This window comes from Hypomesus nipponensis, chromosome 28 (assembly GCF_054491055.1).
Source record: "Hypomesus nipponensis isolate SF chromosome 28, ASM5449105v1, whole genome shotgun sequence".
Taxonomy (NCBI): domain Eukaryota; kingdom Metazoa; phylum Chordata; class Actinopteri; order Osmeriformes; family Osmeridae; genus Hypomesus; species Hypomesus nipponensis.
This window is the reverse complement of record NC_140388.1, coordinates 3,287,197-3,309,726: the sequence shown is the minus strand read 5'-3', so window position 1 is coordinate 3,309,726 and position 22,530 is coordinate 3,287,197. Positions and strand designations below refer to the sequence as shown.

General features: G+C 44.6%; 1 protein-coding gene across 1 annotated transcript in view; it reads left to right on the top strand.

Annotated features, from left to right (window-relative positions):
• thbs4a (thrombospondin 4a) overlaps nucleotides 1-22,530 on the top strand; it is a 40,609-nt gene that overhangs the window by 13,835 nt on the left and 4,244 nt on the right. The window contains exons 2-17 of the mRNA XM_084695058.1: nucleotides 4,780-4,977; nucleotides 5,262-5,512; nucleotides 10,595-10,697; nucleotides 10,773-10,855; nucleotides 11,014-11,065; nucleotides 11,142-11,305; nucleotides 11,418-11,555; nucleotides 11,706-11,786; nucleotides 11,888-12,040; nucleotides 12,155-12,259; nucleotides 12,374-12,481; nucleotides 20,410-20,569; nucleotides 21,400-21,518; nucleotides 21,810-21,862; nucleotides 21,968-22,052; nucleotides 22,334-22,430. Coding sequence (XP_084551184.1) covers nucleotides 4,780-4,977; nucleotides 5,262-5,512; nucleotides 10,595-10,697; nucleotides 10,773-10,855; nucleotides 11,014-11,065; nucleotides 11,142-11,305; nucleotides 11,418-11,555; nucleotides 11,706-11,786; nucleotides 11,888-12,040; nucleotides 12,155-12,259; nucleotides 12,374-12,481; nucleotides 20,410-20,569; nucleotides 21,400-21,518; nucleotides 21,810-21,862; nucleotides 21,968-22,052; nucleotides 22,334-22,430 — 1,950 coding nt within the window. The remainder of the gene's footprint in view (nucleotides 1-4,779; nucleotides 4,978-5,261; nucleotides 5,513-10,594; nucleotides 10,698-10,772; nucleotides 10,856-11,013; nucleotides 11,066-11,141; nucleotides 11,306-11,417; nucleotides 11,556-11,705; nucleotides 11,787-11,887; nucleotides 12,041-12,154; nucleotides 12,260-12,373; nucleotides 12,482-20,409; nucleotides 20,570-21,399; nucleotides 21,519-21,809; nucleotides 21,863-21,967; nucleotides 22,053-22,333; nucleotides 22,431-22,530) is intronic.

The following is a 22,530-nucleotide window of genomic DNA, read 5'->3' as shown; positions in this document are numbered from 1 at the left end:
TGATGAAAGCATTCTATTGGGGGAAACTGCTACTACAAGTTGAAATAGGCACCAATTGATATTTACTTTGTACCATGTTGATTATGATTAAAACCAAGGTTACATCGAGGATACTATCACAAGCGTACAGTCTAAGCAAAATATGTCTTACCTGTTCATAGTATGTTTTTATTTTTTATGTAACATTGAACATGCTATTTAATTATGTCCACCACTTTTTCATCATGTAATATTAACTGACAGTGTGGTTAAATATTTAATGTATGGAGTCCTGGCCTGGTAGAAATGCAATCGGGGGGGAGTCACATTGTCCAGTGTGTGTGGTGCCGCTGGTGTTGTTCCCTGCTCCACCCATCTTTGGAGCAAGGGGTCAATATGGTGATAGTCTGTCCTGGTGCAGCACCACCACACGCCCCCAACCAGGCATGCGCACCTGATACACCACTTCAGAAACCCGTTCCATAACTTCACCTGGCCCTTGCCAGTGACTGCATAGCTTGGGAGACACCCCCTTCTTACACCCCCTTCTTACGAGTAAGGCAATTCACCCAAACCTTCTCACCTTCTCACTGGTCAGCTTCCGACACTGGGTGTCGTAGGCTCTTTTCTGCCGCACCCCAGAGTTAGCCTGGGCCTGATGGGTGTACTCATGGACCACATGGAGGCGATCTATCAACCTCCGGTAGTAATCCATCTCCTTTCCCCCAGCAATCTCCGGCTCGGGCGGGGTCCTGAAAAGCAAGTCCACTGGTGTGCGTAGTTCCTGTGAGGGCAGCTGATGTGCACTGGCTAGACTCTTGGACGGCAGTCCGGTACGACCACAGGACCAGCGGCAGGTGGCGATCCCAGTCCCGCTGATATTGGCTGGTCAGGATGGCGAGCTGGGTAGCCAGGGTGCGGTTGAACCACTCCACCAGCACGACGCTCTGCAGGTGGAGAGGCGTCATCCTCGTCTTGGACACTCCCAGCCGTCGGCAGACCTCACTGAAGACCTGGGACTCCAAAGTTTCGCCCCTGGTCACTATGGAGCTCTGCAGGGACCCCATAGCGGGCAAACATATCCTCTACCAGTTTCCACAGTTGTGATGGCACTCTGATCCAGCACCGCGTATGCCTCCGGCCATTTGGTGAAATAATCCATGGCCATGAGGACGTAGTAGTTGCCGAAATCACTGGAAGGGGCCCAAGTAGTGCTACTCGCTCCATCTGAGTCCCCACCAGGTACTGCTGTAATGGGGCATGGGAGCGCTGCATTGGCCCTTTCTTAGCAGTGAAAAGGTTACAGCAGTGCACACAGCTCCACGTCCCGTCGGCACCCTGGCCAATAGAATCAGCCCTTGAGGCGGTGGAGGGTCTTGGCGATGCCGTAGTGCCCCACCCCCACCGAGCCATGGACGGTCTGAAGGACCTGTTGGCGGGGAGCTTGCCACCTCCGGTGCACCAGCCCGTTGTGGAGCCCCAAGTTGCCCCACTGTGAATGGTAGGCCTTAACCTCCGGTCCGTGGGCAGACACGTGTGTCCATTTGGGACGCTGCCCCGTCGCTAACCATCTTATTACCACTGTCAAGGTTACGTCTGCCTCCTGACATTGTTGCAGTTGAGCAGAGGTCCATGGGGGACTCCCCTCACAGTCCCCTCGCAGTCAGCGGTCTGAATGACTGCCAACGTCGGTGGTTAGTCCCGCTCCCCCTGTCGTTGACAATACCGACAGTCCAAGACTTTACAGGGCCGGCGGGAGAGGGCATCAGCATTACCATGCTCTGCTCGGTGCTGGATCTCAAAGTCATATTCCTATAGGGCCTCCAGCCAGCGAGCCACCTGGCTCTCCGGGTTCTTGAAGTTCAACAGCCAGGTAAGGGAAGCATGATCGGTGCGCACAAGAAAATGGCTGCCATGCAGGTAAGGCCGGAGTTGTCGCAGTGCCAGGATTAGGGATGGGTATCGAGAACCGGTTCTGTAAGGACCCGGTTCCAAATTTCTCAAAACCCGAATATCAATAAGGTCCAAGCTTATCGATACCGCTATCGAGACCAAGTAATATAATGTAACGTTGATTTATGTCTCGAGAAACAATTAATGTTATTTAAATCAAATCACTGGTGCACAAACATACAATGTTTGACTAATAAAATGACTAATTCAATTGAAATGCCTGCCAACCGCCTTTAAACTAAACAAAGAAGAATTTAATTGCCTCACGCGCTACTTCGCTTCATTTATCATTTTGTTGCTAGCTACGATGGCAGAACGCACAAAACGGTCAAAGGCTTGGACATTTTATTAAAGCCAAAGATAAAGACAAAGCAAAGTGCAATATATGTTGTAAAGTAATTTCTTGTAAAGGGGGGAAAACAACTGCGATGAAAAAGCACCTGTATCAGATAAAGATAAAATGCAGTACTTTGACTGTGTCCGAGTCGCAACGGTACAAACCCCAGCTGCTTTGCAGGAGAATCCTCTGGTGGGAGCACCCCAACTTCGTAACGAGTCTCCGTTGTTGACAATAATAAGCCAATTCAGGGCTCAACAGTGCAACTATTTGACTTGCCCCTAAAATTTGATGTGTGCGCAAACGGCAACAATTATTTACGAGCAGTGTGTGAGTAAAGACAAGCCCCCTCACTGCTGATCATTCAAAACAGTCACCACAAGCATGGCTCTGTGGGATGCTTAAGCATAGTGTTAAACAAAAACAGAGACAGAAAAAAATAGGGATAAGATAAGGAAGGTTTGGGTTTGGTTAGCTGGTCATTTAGCTATATCAGGTGCCTTTTGTTGAAACGTGTACAACTTTTCATAAAGTCAATGAGCTTGACAATGTCACTTTTCGTCAACCAACCAATCACAGTCTAGTTACTCATCCAGGTTGTGGATAGTACATCTGTAGTGGACAGATTTAGATTTAGCCAGTCAGGATCCATTGTGCCTATATATGCTCTTTTGAGCCAGACTCCTCCTGAGAGCAACACCTTCCCCTTGTTCTGGCTGTTTTACTGAAGATATAGAAACGTATCGATAGTGGTATCGATAAAGACTCGAATCGTTAAGCAGTCTCAAAAATTGTATTGATATCTATAAAAATGTACGATACCCATCCCTAGCCAGGACCATTGCCAACAGCTCAAGTCGGGTCATGCAGTAGTTCCTTTCAGCTCAGTTCAGAGTGCTGCTAAAGTAGGCTACTGCGCGCTCCACCCCTCCAACACTCTGGGACAGTATGGCACCAACCCTTACATTGCTGGCATCAGTGTCCACAATGAAAGGCTGCTGAGCATCCGGGTAGGCCAAGGTGGGAGCCTCTGTGAGGTAAGTTTTGAGTTGGGTGAAAGCTGCGGCACACACGTCATCCCAGTCAAAAGGCTGTCCCTTGTTAGTCAACCGATGGGGGGGTTTGGCAATTGTAGCGAAGTCCCGGACGAAACGGCGGTAGTAGGACGCCAGGCCCAAGTAGGGCCTGAAAAGGTGTGAGTGGCAGGTTCGACTCCCGATGGCAGCGAACGACGGCCCTGGCAGAGCAAGACCACGTCCGTTGCATATCCGTTACACACACAACATTGATTAAGCATGAAACATGTATTAAAATCCACCACCCACAATGGATACTAGTATCGGAGCTCCATTAATGTTGGCTTTTAATAGGTCTCATGCCTGTGCTTAACTCCGAATTGGCGTATTCCGAGTTGAGTTAACAAATTCATATAAGCTTTCCTGGAACCGAGTTTTTGGATTTGACCATTTTAGAGTAACTCAACTCAGAGTTCAGGGTTAGGCTCAGAGTTTGTTAAACCCGCTACCTGGAATACCCCCCAGAATGACAAGTCATTGGGCCCTATCTTGCACCCAGCGTAATTTACTTTGTCAACGACGGAAGTATCATTCCTAGTTTGCACTCGACGCACCCTCTGCTCTTCTCCCTGGACACCAACAGCTGCACCTCCAGTCATCAGTCCGTCAAATTCCTGAAGTTTGTGGATGAGTCTGACTGCAGGTGGGAAGCTGACCTGGTGACCTTGTGCAGCCAGAACAACTTGGAGCTAAATGCTCTCAAGACAGTGGAGATGGTGGTGGACTTTAGGAAGAACCCCAGTCAATACTATGGAGTCCATCCGCTTCCTGGGCACTATCCTCACATCAACTACCTCACCAACAAAAGCACAACAGAGGATAAACTTAACTTAAGTCAAACCTGCCAAAGACAATGACGATGCACTTCTACACAGCCATCCTCACCTCCTCCATCACCATCTGGTACACTGCTGCCACTGCCAAGGGCAGACTGCAGCGAATCACACTGCTGAGAAGATGAGGTGTTTTGAGCGCTTCTGAGTGCTCAAGGACCTGCACACCTCTAAGTCCCTGAGGCGAAAAAGAAAGATTGTGGTCGACCCCTCCCACCCTGGACACACACTGTTCCAGCCACTCCCCTGCATAAAATGACTTGAATTAACTAATAACAAAGACTTTTTCACAGACAACCAGTCAGATACATTTTGAACAAAATGACAAAGCAAGTGATAATGTAGGAAACCACAGACAGTAGTAGAGTACATAATCATTTGCATGAATGCACTTGACAATTTGTTAGAGAAATTGTTTTTATGATGTGCTCAAGTGACTAGATGATGTGAGGATAAAAAGTTTAAAGAATTTCAATTGTGACTTGAAAAATGCATCAAAGAGAAAACTGAACACTGGTAGTTGAGACAGAACTGTTTCACTACTATCTGACTAATTGGTATGTGTCTGTGTGTGTACGTGTGCATGTGTTCCTTGTGTAAGTCTATGATTTGCTGGCATCTCCTGACTGCCTGCCAGACCTTCTCCAGGGAGGTTTAAGGGCCAAAGGACTGGATGAGGCTTTCCTCCTGTCCTCCTTCAAGCTCCACAACAAGGTTCCTGTCCAGCTTTACAGCATCAGCAACCCCACAGACTCCAGCAAGTACCTGGACCTCAGCGTTCAGGCTAAGCTCAACAAGGGTGAGATCTCAAACACTCTTCTGTTGTTCAGACCTAAGACACCAAGTGCCTCCTATCTCTCCTTTTATCTCTTCTTCATCTCTCTCTCTCACATTCATTCTCTCATGCTCTCTCTCTCATGCTCTCTTTCTCTCATGCTTTTTCTCCCTCTTTTTCTCTTTCACGCTCTCTCTCTTTCTCAGTCTCTTTCCGTCTCATCTCTCTCCTCTCCCTCACTAACTCTCTTTGACTTTGAAGTCGTCTTACATCCCTCTCGCTCTAAACCTGTAATCCCTCTTCCTCAGTCACTGTGCGTTACATGAAGGCCGACGGTCGCTTTGGCACCACCAGTTTTAACCACGCCTCCCTCGCTGATGGGATGGAGCACCATGTGATGCTGCATGCCAGTGGGCTCAATCAGCACAGCCCCCCTCGCATTGCAGTGTATGTAGACTGCAGTCTGGTACACACAGTGGATGAACTACCTGCTGTGTTTGGGGCACTGCCACCGGGACCTAACAGGGTGGCACTTAGGACCCTGCAATCCACTGGACAGGTAAGATAATCAACAGACCAGGGGGTTATTCCAGGTAGCGGGTATAGTGAAAACTCAGAGTTGGTTGACCCTGAAATGAGGCATACTCCTGGTTTTCCATTCCAGAAAGAGAGATAACAAAAACTTTTGGTCAGTGTCCATGGTAGCTTACTCTGTGAACCCAACCTGCTCGCTAGCAGGTTTTCCATGACAAACTCCGCGTTTCAATATTGGCCAAACCTAAACTAATTCCCCTATGGTTTAAAGGAAGATGCAAAACTGAACAGTGTTTTAACATTCACCAAATAATGCCAATACCAACGGAATTACAGTTATTTGACTGGGTTGAATCAGAGCAAGAATGGTCAAAGTAAGGTTAAATACAATAATCATTAAATCATATTGCAAATGAATGAAATACATTTCAAATGAAGGTTAACTCTTACCTACTCTACCATGATTATTGTATACCAGAGATAGAAAGCAAGAGGTGAGGAAGGAGGAGTAGGCTGAGGAGAAGGTCTCAGGATCCACAGAACATTGCTTCCCAATTCCTTTTATACCCAAGAACAACCAATCACATCACAATCTTAAACCTTACTTATCAACTTATCTTATAAATTCAGCAAATAGAAATTCAACTATGAGTATTTATATAGGCTATTGTTCCTACAATTAACATCACCTGTGACCATGCACCCTCCTGTAACTGGTGTTCCAGCAAATCTATTTCAAGATATATTTCAAGCCTTTATTCTTCTGCCCTAAGTAGGCCTACACCATCTTTTGGTCAGTTTTTGGCACTTTCTTAATGAGATGCAGTTGGTACAACTAATTTACTTGTAACTGGGAAAACATGATTACATTTAAGGGGAGATTAATTGCAAAACCGATTTTACCTTGTCATAGTTGAAAAACGACAGTTTGATGTGTAAACTAAAAAAGGCATTTCCTGCAGAAAATGCATTGGAATGCTGAAATCTGATTTTTTTTTTTTTTTTATGGCTGAAAATACAGAAATTAGAAAATAGCTGCAAGCTGAAATTAATTAATGTGTGACTCACTCTAAAGAGGCAGTGTGGTAGCTGAACTGCATCATCTAAAGGCCGAAATATGCAATCTGCGTCTCCGTTTATGGATGGGCGGGCGCACGGAGACGCATGGATACGGACAGATAGACTGCGTTCATGGTTCTCTGTAGGTTGTGGTTGCTGAAAACAATTCACCGCCAGAAGAATAGGCGGCGCAACGTTTTTTTGTAAGACGTCATCGAGTGTTTATTTACATAGGTTACCAAGAAGTCGGAGGAAATTTACAAATTAGCCGTTTAATCAATGAAATATGCACATTTTCAGCAACTACACTGCCCATTTCTCGTCACATTTGAATTCAGATGCTGATTTACATGTACTGTTTAGCTGAAATATTAATTGTAAAAACGTACAGCAATGGCGGTCAAAGGATTCTGTTCGTACTGTTTATCACGGCAACCCCGCCCATGCCCCTGACGCAAGCAGTTCTTAATACTGACCAATCACAGCCAAGGGGGTCTCCGTAGCTCTCCGTAGCTCTCCGTAGCTCTCCGTAGCTCATTAGAAAATTAGAAAATCTCGTAGAAAATTCAGGAGGTGCACGTCAAGCTCTCCGAGGCTCTCCGAGGGCGTTCCCATGTCTGTTTTTCAAAAAACGCAGAAGCATATATTGGCCTTAACTAAGCCAGTGGTTCTCAACCCTGTCCTCAGGGACCCTGAGGTGTGTTGGAGCAGGGAAACATCTAAAACATGCAGGAAAGGGGGTCCCTGAGGACAGGGTTGAGAACCACTGAACTAAGCTAAGTGCTTAAATACAATGAGTGAGAATAAGTTGAACGTTGTGAAGCAATCAAAGAAAAAGTTTAATTTAAAGAGGCAGTGTGGAAGCTGAACTGCATCATCTAACAAAGCTAGCTTAAATAGCCTACAATGAGGGAGAAGCTGAAAGGTAAACTGTTAAACAGAAGAAGTAGACTAGTTAGTTGCAACAAGAATATTATAGTTTGAACAACTGGCTTTCTTAGTAGGATTCAATGTGTTGATTGAATGAAACATACAACATACAGGAAGACAAGGCAACACTTTTTTTGCAGAAGGATGATGGTGCAAGTTTTGTCCGTGGAGCATACAACGATTAATAAAAAGAATCATGTAGACGTGTTTGAGTAATCGCATAACTAATTACACATGTAAACGGAGTAATCGTATTATTGGCATAAACCGACAATGGCTATCGGGTTTTTCATGGTCAAGTGAACGCACTCAGTGGCGTAGTAGAACAAAACAGTACCATTAGCATAGTAGTTAGTAAAAGATATAGTAGCAGCATCTGCAGAATTAGTAGCGTGGCATAAGATATATCAGTATCAGTAGTGGTAGTAGTTGTGTTGTGGTGCTCTTAGTCTTTTAATGAGACGAGTTGATTGAATAGCTTGTCTTGTGTTTCCACTAATCAGCTAATACCAATCACTTGTGTTAGTGGCGCATGTTTGTGTTGTTTCCATGGTGATGGTGCAGCTATGATTGCTTTCTGAGGGCAGAGAATAACTAGCCTGGCTCTGCCCTCCTACGTACTTCCGCTCAATTTGGATTTTGCTTCTGTACTAGGTCTGGGAGTTTGACTTTGAAGTCGTTTTTCAGAAGGACATTTTTTGTAGGTCCAATCAGCGAACAGAGGGAGTGGCTGAGAACGATGACGTTAATGTCGTGCACTAATTTGAGTAGTTCAGTAGCGGAGAAAGATGCGAGTGAAGGCATTCTGCGGTTGTGGCACTGCTGCCGAATATCCATAAGTTAAAGCCGGAGCAAGAACATTCCTTGCTGAGTTTTGTTGGTGGCCATGATGTTGTGGCCCTCCTCCCCACGGGGTTCGGGAAAAGTTGGATTTTCCAGCTACGTGTGCTAGCTCCATTACAGTAGTGGTGAGGGAGTTGGCTAAGGCGAACGCTTGCGATTGGTTATGGCAGATCAGAGTGGCTCTGGACAGATCCAATAGTTTTAAACTTCAACAGAGGACCCGCCTTCAAGGAAGTTAACGCTTGTCAATTGGGCCATCCCAGACCCTCTGTACAAATGAAATGTACGAAGGTCTGGTTAGGACCAGGCTAGAGAATGACAGAAATTTAGCTAGAATCCACACCTCAAACAAGTTAACCTCGATGCAAAACTATACGTCCAATCCAACAAATAAAGATATTTTCCGAGACCCAAGATTACCGAAACCTTAAATGTCCTTTATATGTCTGTGCGGTCAGAAATATGACTCTAAAGGCAGTTTTTAAATCTTGTTATTTTTGCCTTCTCTGACGAATTTGTCACCAGATTTGCATTGGATTCTATGGGGCGAGAGTTGGACTTTGTCTTGCTTTCGTGGGGCTCTGAACAAATGTGCAAGTCTTTTGGATTCCACAACTGTCTACGACCAGCACAATATTAGCTATCTATTGATCCAAAAACAAAGCATGAAGAGCGAAAAATGTGGCAATGCTGCAAACTAAATTAAAAAAAATCTGCGACATCCGAAGCTCCCCTCCACTCTAATTTCTACTAATGTCGCCAACACTTTTGAAATGGTCGCCGACGAAAGAAAAAAAAGTGTCGCTCAGGCTGCTGCATTTATACTTTGGCAAACACATAGGTATGGTTACATTGTTTACGCTTTGTAGCCGAGATCGGAGAAAATGGCTGTAGCTAATTTTGATAGGCAATATAAAGGTGTGGATATATTCTAACTTGCTCTGCCAATCTCTCCTTTACTCCTTCCATCTTAAACAGCTGTTGAGCGTTCACTGAAAATTCAAAACAATGCAGTTAACAACGCGTGCCGTCTATCTAGCCAATCACACTTGCGCGACACTATGTGACGACATCCGCGCCAGTAGAAATTTCTCCTGGTAGGCAACAATTTCAAGCGATGGTTAAAAGTGTCGACCGTGATGCAATTTCTGTCGGCGACCTTTTCAAAAGTGTCTGCGACCTAAGTATAAATTGGGCTTAACAGGTAACCAGCTGTTTTGGATGAACCCCAAACCAAGTAACCCCAAAATATATGTGGTGTCATCAAGGGTCTGTGATATTGTGGTTAATATGGTTATTATTACACTGATAGGTGCACGCACAGCTGGGGAACTAGTTAAATTGGGAACTAGTTGGGACGTAACACTGGTCGTAGCGGTGCTAACACCGGTTAAAATAACACAATACTGAGCATCCTAATATCTGTTGAACATCGAACTTCGAACCAACTTTACCACGGTCATTCACCAGCCTAAAATACAATAGAATCAAATCATCTCTGTCCATGACTGCACCTTTAGCTTGCTCTGTGTAGCCTAAATGTGCCACACACAAGTATAGCAAAACTGCCCGCAATATAGTTAGGCTACGTCGTTATCCCCAAAATAGCATTTCGTGGCCACAAATTAGTATTTCGTGACCATGAATTTTGGATGTTATGTCTGGGGCTCTGGGAGTTACAGACCCGATGACTCAAAATAAAAAGCGTGCCTGTCATGTTGACATTGGTTGGCCAAACAACAAGCTTGAAAAATATATTCAAGACAGCTTGTGTTAGCAGAATGAGTCTACTTGGAGGACTATACAAACATTTCAACTGAAACGCCTTCTGTTGCAACTGAAACGCCTTCCGTTTCAACTGAAATTTTCATGTGTGTGTATGAGAGCTTTTTATATATGTGTGTGTGAGAGCTTTTCATTTTTGTGTATAAGACCTTTTCAGTAATGTGTGTGAGAGCTTTTCAGTAGTGTGCGTGAGAGCTTTTCAGTAGTGTGTGTGAGAGCATTTCAGTAGTGTGTGTGAGCGTATAGTTTTTCAGTAGTGTGTGTGAGAGCATTTCAGTAGTGTGTGTGTGAGAGCATTTCAGTAGTTTTTGTGAGAGCATTTCAGTAGTGTGTGTGAGTGTTTAGATTTTCAGTAGTGTGTGTAAGAGCATTTCAGTAGTATGTGTGAGAGCATATTCTGAATAATGTCCCTCACGGCCCCTCATACAGAGCCCACACTTCAGCAAGTGTAGCCTCTCTTATTTATTAATTTTTAAATGATGTGTTCTAGGATAAGCTGACTGACCTAAAACTGGTGATTGAGGACACCATAGACAATGTGGCTACTCTTCAGGACTGCAGCTCCCAGCAGAGAGAGTCACTGAAGCTCCTGGGTAAGAACACTGGAAGAACAAAGCAGACTGTTTCCATTTGTCAACTGGACTGTGACCAAACTATGTTTCCCGCAGGCCTCCAGGGTAGACAGGACTCATCTCAGCTTCTGGACCTTACCAAGATGATGTCAGAAATGAGAGACCTGCTCCTTCAGCAGGTAAAGCCACTCCCACCTCAACATGCCCCTCACCATGCCCTCCCTCATTCACCTTGACCCCCCCCCCCCCCCCCACCACTACATTTTCTTGTGTAGCCTCACTCTGTGGTCAAGGTTAGGTCTAATGGATGTGTTTACATGCTTGATCCATGGTGAAGATTAAGGAGACAGCCTTTCTGAGGAACACCATCTCTGAGTGTCTGGCTTGTGGTATGGTCTATTTCTCTGGCACATTTATTCTTACGTAGATGGTGGGACGTTTTTTTAGAAGTGTGTGTTTGTTCAGGACTAGGGGGCAGTGAATCCTCAGGTACAGCAAGGTCAAAGTGCGCTCCAGGAACATGCTTCCTGCAGACCATGTGCCTCCCAGCACAGGGAGGAGGGTTTGAGTGTGCCCCCTGCCCTGACGGGTACACAGGAGATGGGATAAATTGCGCTGACGTAGACGAGGTAGGTGTATGTGTGTTTGTGGGTATTTGTCTATCCGGCACTATGCACACACATCCTTGAAGACCTTTCCTTCTTCTCAACCTGTGTGTGTTCACTTGTTTGTGTATTACAGTGCCAGTTTAACCCTTGCTTTCCCGGCGTACGCTGTGTGAACACCGTGCCAGGGTTCCACTGTGAGAGGTGCCCTCTGGGATACACAGGACCAGAGATCAACGGAGTGGGGGTTGCCTATGCGCAGGCCAACAAACAGGTACAGTACACGCCAACATGCTAATACACGCTAACCAGAGCTAACACACTTTCCAATGCTACACTAACTCAAGCTAACACACTTAATCCATGCAAACACTTGAATAACACATATCTCAAATGTGTCTCTTAATTTGTCTGTTGTATTCAGGTTTGTCAGGACATAGACGAGTGCCAGGGGCCACCAGACAATGGCAGGTGTACAGCAAACTCTTATTGCCACAACTCAGTGGTGAGAAGAACCACCATAAACCAGATAACCACAGCAGAAAAACGACCATACTGTCCTTTCTGAGTCAACAGGTCTGAGTTGTTTTTTGTTGCATCCCCAAGGGTTCGTACCGTTGTGGGGAGTGTTTGAGTGGCTTCTCTGGGGACCAGGTGAGAGGTTGCCGAGGGGAGAGGCTGTGTGCCAATGGCCTACCAAATCCCTGTGACACCAACGCAGAGTGTGTGGTAGAGAGAGATGGCAGCATCAGCTGCATGGTGAGAACACACTGCAAACACATGGTCGGAACAAATGACACAAGCAGACTTGTCAGAACAACATACCCATCAGTACAATTTACTACTATCAATACTGTACCGTGTGTGTGTCAGTGTGGTATTGGGTGGGCAGGAAATGGCTACGTGTGTGGAAAAGACACAGACATTGATGATTATCCTGACAGCAAACTCCGGTGCAGGGACAACAAATGTGAAAAGGTAGAAATGCCCCGCTCTTCTCTCTCTCTTTTCTTTCTTACTTTCTCATCCAGTATGGCTCCATGTCTCCTCCCTCCTTAAAATCACAGAAGCTAAGTGCTTTGTTATTTTCAGGATAACTGTGTGTTTGTCCCTAACTCTGGACAAGAGGACGCAGACAGGGATGGGCTTGGAGACGCGTGTGACGATGACGCAGACAGCGATGGGATCGTGAACATAGATGTGAGAGGCTGATACAGTGTTCTTCTGGCTACACCTTCACACACATTCACACTTACCTGTGTAGCGTGGTTTGCTCGTTTAAGATTAGTAATACTTAATTTCTAATAAAGTATAGTAGTTCTTGGGGGCACCACCTCTGATTCGTGAAAGGGACAGAGGAAACCTTGTTTAATAGTATCGAATAATAGCACTCGTAATAATCAGTCTAATCTTAAGTAGTAAATTCTATGAAAGTAGAGCAGATCATATAACGTGAGAGATAAGCGAGTATTATACACAATGATTTATTTAAGAGAATGTAATTATAGTGAACACATACCAGACAAGTTATGGGTTAGTTGGGCTAAAGCAGTACAGTAGGCCTAAATTCTAATGAGAGCGCGCTACACAATGGTTGCGTAGAGCGCGTGTGGAGGGGAGGGGAGAAGTTGAGGAAGAGGTAGAGATAGGAAGAGGCTTCTACAGTAACAATGGACGATCAATGGAAACTGACCTAACGATGATTAAGTCAAATCATTTGTAGAATACAATCAAACATCAACAATTCAATCACAACATGCCAATATGTCACAAGTAAGAAATATTGCAAATCGCAGTTACTTTTGTCGGTTTGAAGAACGGAGTCAAATGGTTCGTTATGTCCAACGAACAGAATCGGAATCTCTCGTCAAAGTTCCGGGCGCTCAGTGAAGGTGCAGGTTAAGAGGAATAGGTTAGAGAGTGACGCGTTCACCCACAAGTTTATCCTACGAACAAGCGGGGGTGATTGTACGTTTGGGGGTTAAATACCCCAAAGAACAGGGGGGTCATCCCTGTGAAGGTGACCTCTCTCATTGGTCAGTTACTTCCACCTGGGCGTCGTCTTGGGAGATGCCTAGAGGTGTGAAGTGGCTGATAGCTTTTGAGTTCCTTTATCTCAAATGTCCATGGGATGCTTAAACTTCAGAATATAACAATACAACGTTCATAACTGGTTTTGTTAGTATGATACAATTATTTTGATACCAAGATTGACTGATTTAACTATACCTGAAGGGAAGTTATAATCAAACATCAATTAACAACGTTCTAGGTAAATGAGACAAACACATTCTAACACATCGACTACTGTCCTTGAATTAGTGTCCATGAGCCATGTAGTCCTTTAGAAAATGTTTGTAAGTCCACACAAGTAAGTTCCTTCAAGTAATTCCTTTTGTTCTGACAATGTGAGACCATGGTCTCTGTTCCTGACCCCATGCTGGGTCAGGAATTTGAAGCTCCTACTCTGGGAGATAAGGACAAAAGGGGAAGGACCCTTCCCTTGTCGGGGGTAGGGGAAGGTGTGGATGGTACCATGCTTTGTCTGTGGACTCTCTGCTACATATCCCCCTGCTGGCAACGTCCGATGACTCGACGTCGTTGGGCTGTTGGCACGTAAGAAGAGCAGAGAAAAGACAAACACGACAGTACGATAGCATTTCTACTGGACACATTGGCATGAGTGGACTCTAAACAAGGCAGGAATCAATGGGGCTAACTTAGGTCCTATTAATAAGTTTCTCTAGGTTAAGGTCCTATGCCTAAAATTGAAAGGAAAGAAAGAGAAAAAGAAAGGAGAAAGAAATAAAAAAATAAAAATAGAAATAAAAAATAATAAAGTGGGAGTGGGCTTTGACTTACTGGAGTCATAGTCGTATTTGTAAGGGGCCAGGGTAGTTTGCTCATGAGGCATTGTAGCATATTATTGTGGTCAGTCATGTTGGGTGTCTGTTACCGATTTATTTATTTTTGGTAAATTGGTGGAGCCATATTTGTCTTGTGACGGTATTTGGCTATTGTTTTGGTTTAAGGGAAGGTTAGTTTTGTGAACTTTGAGGCACTTGGGCAAGGCACCTGTTGTGCACTTGTTTCCTCAGCAGTTTGACAGGGTCAGGTTGCTGGTATAAAGCCAGGCCAGGGCTCTGTGCATGGCTTGTTGTCCGCGAGTAGTGGTGGTTTCTTCCGGGGTTTGTGCCACCTTGTCACCGCTGGGGTGCTTCTTCTGGGATGCTTATCGGCCATAGTAGGTCTTCCTACTTTCTGCGCTCTCATCCAGTTTGCATCATGTGACTTCTTTTGGACCTGTGACGCTTCTCGTCGTAGGTGGGTTTCTGCTGGTACCCGTCGGTCATGGCGTTTCGCTGATTCTCTTCGAACCTTTTGTCTCAATGGGTGAGTGGCGTAGCTCTGGGGCGGTCTGGAGTGGCCATCTAACCCATGGATCGGGTCCTCTTCTGATAGATGTGGGTCAGACGTAGGATGTCCCCCCCCCTTCCACTGTGAAGACTGTGTTCTGGACGTCAGGGTGAGGCAGTGGATAGGGCTTCTTGACGTGGGTCCACATCTGGTTTTGGTTGAAGTCGATGAGGGGTTCCTTTCTGTTGAGTAGATCGTGTCCAATCAGCAGTTTTTCGGTCTCAAGCGGAGAGACATGGATGTGGTGGATTAGGGGCATTTCCCCAAGTGTTTGCTTCAAGTACAGAGTCTTTGTGAATGGAGCCTTGTTTTGGGTGAAGCCTGTGATGTTGAATTCACTATCTTCACTTTTAATCCATCTTCTGTTTGACCTAGCTATTCCTTTTAGCTGGGTGGCCAAGGTGGGTGCAATAAGGCAGAGTTCTGCACCCGTGTTCAGCAATCCTTCGCAGGGCACTTCATCTTCAAGTGTGACGGAGGTATAGCTTCGGTTAGCTCTTCCTTTTCTGGAAAGCTTATCCAGAAATGTGTGTAACCGTGGGGCTTGTTTATGTGTTGTTGATTCTGGAGGATGTCGTTTTGTGGGTTCACGGTGTTTTTTGGTCATCTTTCCTTTTTTCCATCCAATGGGCAGTACTTGAGGTGTTTGTGCCGTGCCGTCACCTTCTAGTCATGCTGAGTCTGGCGGATCCTTCCTGTTTGCATCATCCATTTTTCCTAACATGTCACCCCTGGTTTTCTTCATTATTTTCATGTCCTTTTCAAATGATCCCTTTGTTGGTGTGGTCTCGTGGGGTTTGCGGGTTGGTTGATAGGGTTTCTGCTTCTGTGTAGAATTGTTGAGGTGTGGCTTGTTGTATTCGTGTTGATATTGTTCGGGTTTTGAGTGGCCACGTGTTTTATAGGAGTGTTGCTTGTAGGTGGGTCTGGGTTCATAGGGTCTCCGGGGTTGTCTTCCTTCTAGTTGTAGGTGTGAATCTGATTCCACCATAACGACGTTTGGTTCTTGAGGTTTGTTGTTCATCCATGATTCATATGCCATGTCCCTTATCTGCAGGGCCGTCATGGTTTCTTCTGCATCGGATTGATTGTCTATCGCAAGATAGGCTTTTCTGAACCTCTCATAGAATACCCTTGGGTTTTCGTTCTTCTTTTGTTTTGTGTTCAGAGCGATTGTGAAGGGGGAGACTTTAGTTTCTGAGTGCCACGTCTTCAGGATCTGGCAAGCCTTGTCGTAGCTCTGGCGGATTTTGTTTGGTTGCCAATTAAGCAGGGCTCTGATTGAGCTGGAAGAGGTGATCTTCAGCAGGTACAGCTTCTGTGCGTCTGTAGCTTTAGGTAGGCGTTCGAGATTAAAGTTCAGTTGTTCCAGATACATTTCAATGCTCTGAGTGGGATTGTCTGGATCAAACTTCTCTATGTGCTTGCTCATTTTCGATAGCAGATCTAGTGACGCTGCTGGTTGCAGTTCAAGCATTTCCCATGCATTTTGTGGATAGGCCGGACGTGAGGGTTCGTCATCGTCATCCCATCTGTTTGGGGCTTTGGTCTGAGCGCGCCGTCCAGGTCGGAATTGTAGCTTCCTTTCCTGGTCATCTCGTCTCCTGCTTAGCGGCTCCATATCTTCGGTTCTCCTCATCCGTCGTGGATTCTGGTCAGCTTGGCATGGAGATGGGTTGGGAGGAGAAATATCCGTATGTGGTCTTCTTGCTTCATATTCGGAGTAGAGGGGTGGTTCAGGTGAGTACAGCCGTCTTGGGTTCTGGTTTCTTGAATGCAGATCTACTTCTCTGTCGTCTCTCCACCTCCTTCGGTCGGTGCTTGGGTTTTCTGTGGATTGGATTGTGGCGTTTGCTCTGTTTAGCTTATGAATGGTAGACAGTAGTTCAGTTTTTGTTTCCTGTAACTCCTCCTTCATTGTTTCCCGGGAAGCTGTGGTTTGTGTGAGATGTTGGTGCAGGTGGTAGACTCTTGTGTAGAGAGTTTCGTTTTCCTGAATCACTTGTTTGTAGTCTATTAGTTGTTCCTTAGCTTCATTCAATTCATGTATTTTCCTTCTTAGCAGTGATGCTGATTCATGTTTGTTTTCCTGGACCCCCTGCATTTCTTCTTTTAGGTTTTCCAGTTCCTCTGCCAGTTCGTCGCTTTTCTTTTCCAGTTCCTCGCGGCGTTGTTGTTCTCTTTCTTTTGCTTTGAGGGCATCTTTGAGGGCTATTTCCTGTTGCATGAGCTGTGTTTCCTGTTCCATGAGCTGTGTTTCCTGTTCCATGAGCTGTGTTGTAGCTTTATCCAGTTCTTCAGCCAGGCAGTTGGCTTCCTGTTCCAATCGTTCCCGGCACTGTAGGTCAATTTTTGTTGCTTTGAGAGCATCTGCAATTGACAACTTGAATAGTGCAGCATAGTTCAGACCGAGGCTGGATAGGCATTTGATGGTTTGAGTTTTGGTCAACACTTGGCCCACATGTTCTTCGACCACTTCCAGGGTTTTCCTGGCAATCTCATTGAAAGTTAGACCGGTTAGAGTTTCCACATATTTCGGGTTTTCTTTCTCTGATAGGTAGACCATCAGTTTCTCAGCTTCCGTGAGGTGGGACATGTTGAGTTAACTAAGGATTGGTTTGGCTAATGGAGGTTATTAACACAATGCTATTGTGGTAAAGTTCGTAGGCACTTTTAGTTTTGTAGTGTTTTTTTTTTTTTTTTTTTTATAAAAGGTTAATAATAAAAATAAAAATATTAATAATAATAAAATATATATAATATTACTTAAAATCAGAAATTAATATTCAAAGATTAGCAATCCAAAAGTGAAATTAATATTCAAATTAAAATTAATATTAAGGGTAACTGGCAGATCAAATCACAGATAATGAACCAAATTGCTGCTGCATCTTTGATGTAGCTTTTAATTGGGCAAGGCTTTACATTAATGTCGAATTGAATGTAAAACAGTGAAGCTTTTCCGAAAGCTAGGGTTTATCAATTTAAGAATTGTGTAACAATTTGTGGCAGTAGGCTGCGTTGTTTGGCTACTTCCAAACAAAAGTCCTTTTGGACTGCTCGCAGATATAGTGGGCAAACTAAAAATAATACACTTTACGTTTAATTATTATTTAGTGACTGTGTTAAAGTTGGTACTGATGAGGGGTAAATAGAATTACAGTTCAGGATGGTCAACAGCGCCGATATTCTGACAACTTTCCACTTTTAAGTGCGCGGAATGAAATCAAATTACAAGTTTTGCTGACGAAGCGTAACTATTTCCGGTTTAGCAAACAATAAAAGTCCTTAAATAAGCAGCGTCCACTGTCTCAATAATTATTTTACTGTTACTTTATTGATTCTAGAAAGTTGAGTGTTTACATTAATGTTGAATTACATGCAAAACAAAGTGAAGTTTTATTTAAAAAGTTATGTTAATCAATGGCCAATTGCTTAACAATATTGAAGCCTATAGCTTAGTAGAGAACTGCGAAGTGTCTTTCAACATAAAAGTCCTTTAGGACTAAACCGCATGTTTGTTTCTCGGAACAACTTATCAGTTTCAAAGTGAATTCGCTTAAGTCTCTTTCAAAATAAAAGTCCTTTAGGACTAAATCGCATGTCTGTTTCCTAACGAGACATGGAACAACTTAACAGTTGCAAGGTTAATTCGTTTAACCCAAAATAGTAAACACTACTAAGATACACCTTCAGAAGCGTGTATGGTACCAATATAAGTAGTGGTTACGACCCGTCAAAAGGTTCTTATGCCTTCTCTTGGAAGCGCTGCCTTCAAATTTACAAAATGAAATGAAACGGGACGCCGTGTCACTGCGCACGCGCGTACCTCCGCTCAATCCTAGCTCAAAGCTAGATAGCAACCACAAACATTCAGTTGTCACGACAAAGCCAATTCAATCAGTATTCAGTACACAGCGCAGTATTCAAACAGTGTTTAAAACTGTAGCTATTTGGGGGATAGTTAAATATAATGGAAGTTAATTTAACCAAAAGGGTGGGAGGGTGGGTTCTGTTTCAGACGGAAAATCTCAGTTATAAATCGCTCGTTTCAATCTGTTTCAAAGCCTCGCACGGGGCTCCAGTATGTAGCGTGGTTTGCTCGTTTAAGATTAGTAATACTTAATTTCTAATAAAGTATAGTAGTTCTTGGGGGCACCACCTCTGATTCGTGAAAGGGACAGAGGAAACCTTGTTTAATAGTATCGAATAATAGCACTCGTAATAATCAGTCTAATCTTAAGTAGTAAATTCTATGAAAGTAGAGCAGATCATATAACGTGAGAGATAAGCGAGTATTATACACAATGATTTATTTAAGAGAATGTAATTATAGTGAACACATACCAGACAAGTTATGGGTTAGTTGGGCTAAAGCAGTACAGTAGGCCTAAATTCTAATGAGAGCGCGCTACACAATGGTTGCGTAGAGCGCGTGTGGAGGGGAGGGGAGAAGTTGAGGAAGAGGTAGAGATAGGAAGAGGCTTCTACAGTAACAATGGACGATCAATGGAAACTGACCTAACGATGATTAAGTCAAATCATTTGTAGAATACAATCAAACATCAACAATTCAATCACAACATGCCAATATGTCACAAGTAAGAAATATTGCAAATCGCAGTTACTTTTGTTGGTTTGAAGAACGGAGTCAAATGGTTCGTTATGTCCAACGAACAGAATCGGAATCTCTCGTCAAAGTTCCGGGCGCTCAGTGAAGGTGCAGGTTAAGAGGAATAGGTTAGAGAGTGACGCGTTCACCCACAAGTTTATCCTACGAACAAGCGGGGGTGATTGTACGTTTGGGGGTTAAATACCCCAAAGAACAGGGGGGTCATCCCTGTGAAGGTGACCTCTCTCATTGGTCAGTTACTTCCACCTGGGCGTCGTCCTGGGAGATGCCTAGAGGTGTGAAGTGGCTGATAGCTTTTGAGTTCCTTTATCTCAAATGTCCATGGGATGCTTAAACTTCAGAATATAACAATACAACGTTCATAACTGGTTTTGTTAGTATGATACAATTATTTTGATACCAAGATTGACTGATTTAACTATACCTGAAGGGAAGTTATAATCAAACATCAATTAACAACGTTCTAGGTAAATGAGACAAACACATTCTAACACATCGACTACTGTCCTTGAATTAGTGTCCATGAGCCATGTAGTCCTTTAGAAAATGTTTGTAAGTCCACACAAGTAAGTTCCTTCAAGTAATTCCTTTTGTTCTGACAATGTGAGACCATGGTCTCTGTTCCTGACCCCATGCTGGGTCAGGAATTTGAAGCTCCTACTCTGGGAGATAAGGACAAAAGGGGAAGGACCCTTCCCTTGTCGGGGGTAGGGGAAGGTGTGGATGGTACCATGCTTTGTCTGTGGACTCTCTGCTACACCTGTACACACTCACCGTCACAGACACCTTCACACTCAACTGTGCAAACTCACCTTCATATTTACCTGTACATACCTGTACAGACTCATCTTTCCACATTCACCTATACACACTCACCTGTGCACACTCACATGTAGACACTCACCTGTGAACACTCACCTTCACACTCACCTTCAAACTCACCTGTCACACTCAACTTTACTCTCACCATCACACTCACCTGTACACACTCACCTACACACACTCTCTTATAGGCATTACAAGCTTCAGGATCCCTGCCTCTGATCAACTCTGTCTCAGATGTTTGTTTCTCTCCTAGGACAACTGCTGGCTGGTTCCTAACGTAGACCAGAAAAACAGTGATAAGGATCTCCATGGCGATGCATGCGACAACTGTGTTATAACAGACAACCCAGACCAGAGAGACACAGACAAAGACGGGCTTGGAGATAAGTGCGATGACGACATGGATGGAGATGGTTTGTGTGTGTGTTTGTGTCTGTTTTTGTCTGTGTATGTCCAGTTAGACCTATTGGTAAGTCATTGCATCATTTTCAGGAAATGGCATTATAAACTTTTTAGTGAAACTGAGGGGTCAATGTGGATGTGCGTTAGTGTTCAGAACCAGTCCCCAGAGTGTAAGCAGACCTAGGACTCAGACCTCAGACCTTTTCACAGCATCAGAGTGTCTGAGCCATGTATGTTTTCAACATCCCCCAGGCCTAGACTGTCTTTCATTCACATCCTCCAGTCATTACATCAGCTGTTTTCCAGGAGATCAGGAACTGGGACAGCCTGCAACATCATTACATTTACAGTACCTGTAAAATTGTGAAATACTGTATTTAAATGTTCCCACTTGGGAAGTTTGGAATGATCAGAATTGTTGTTTCATAAACTGTCCTCATGGCCTTTTCAGTTGCTAGATAACCCTTTTAAAATAATCAGGAGCAGTGTGTGTGTGTGTGTGTGTGCGTGTGTGTGTCAAATCCTGTCTCTGCTCCTGATTGTTTGGATCTGTGAGCGCTTGGTCATGTCTGTCTCCCCTTTAAAACATTTTTCCATGGCCAGCTGGTGCCAAGAGCTGAGGGCCAGTGGAAACTATTCCACTTCTGGCTCACACAAACACTGCTGCCTGGCGAGATTGAAACATTGGATAAGGGGACGCACAGAACAAACTCACACCCACACTGGAAAAATAGGTCTCCTTCCATCTTTGAGTGTAGAGGAGTTTATTGCCAACTGAAGGAAGAAAACTGCATCTGCTCTGCCCCTCTGTCTGTGTCTGAATGGGCGGTGGTCTCCTCAGGTCTGAAAAACATTCTTGATAACTGCCAGCGTGTGCCGAACACTGACCAGAAAGACAGAGATAATGACGGGGTGGGCGACGCCTGCGACAGCTGCCCCGGTATGGTCAACCCCAACCAGGTAACACAACCACAAAAAACACCCAGCAAGCCAACAAAAGAGCCTCACATCGTTGCTCTCCAGCCAGCTGAGCAGCCCTGTCCTCCAGAGGGTGGTGGTATAGTGTGTGGTGTGTGTGTTGTGGTGGTATGTGTGGGGTGGTATGTTTTGTGGTGTAGGGTGGGGTTGTATGTGTGGGCTTGTGTGGTGTGGGGTGGTGTTTGTGGGGTGTTGGGGAATGTGTGGGGTCATGTGGTGTGGTGTGTTTGGTAAAAAGGTGTGGTGTATGTGTCTCTATTTCTGCTCCTGCAGTCCGATGTGGATGACGACTTGGTGGGAGACACGTGTGACACCAACGTTGACAGGTACCAGTGATGAAATGAGGATGAACACTCAGACATGAGTTAGATCCTACGGTGATTTTCCTGAACCTGCAGCACTCATCCTAACCTGCTGTTTTCTCCACCCAGTGATGGAGATGGACACCAAGATACCAAAGATAACTGTCCTACTGTCATCAATTCCTCTCAGCTGGACACTGATAAAGATGGAAAGGTATTAACTTTTATAACCCCAACTAATTCTGACCCTAGCTTTCCTCCAATGTTGTCCTGTCAAGCATTTATCTGTTTAAAGTAGTGGTTCTCAACCCTGGTCCCATGTTTCCCTGACCCAACACACCTGATTAAAATGAATGTTATCTAGCTCTGCAGAAGTCTGGTCCTGACCATTAATTTGAATCAGGTGTGTTGAAGCAGGGACACATCTATCGAGGAAACATCTAGGGACCAGGGTTGAGAACTAGTGGTTTTAAAGTTTGGTTTGATTTTGTGCAGGGAGATGATTGTGATGATGACGATGACAATGATGGGGTACTGGATGATGTTGACAACTGCCGCCTGGTGGCCAACCCTGACCAGAAGAAAACTAAAAGTTAGTCAGACAGCAGAGTGTGTGCGTGCATATGTGTGTGTGTTGGTGAACTTGTTCAAGTATTGTTGTGGGGTCTCCTCAAGAATAGTAAAACATGCTA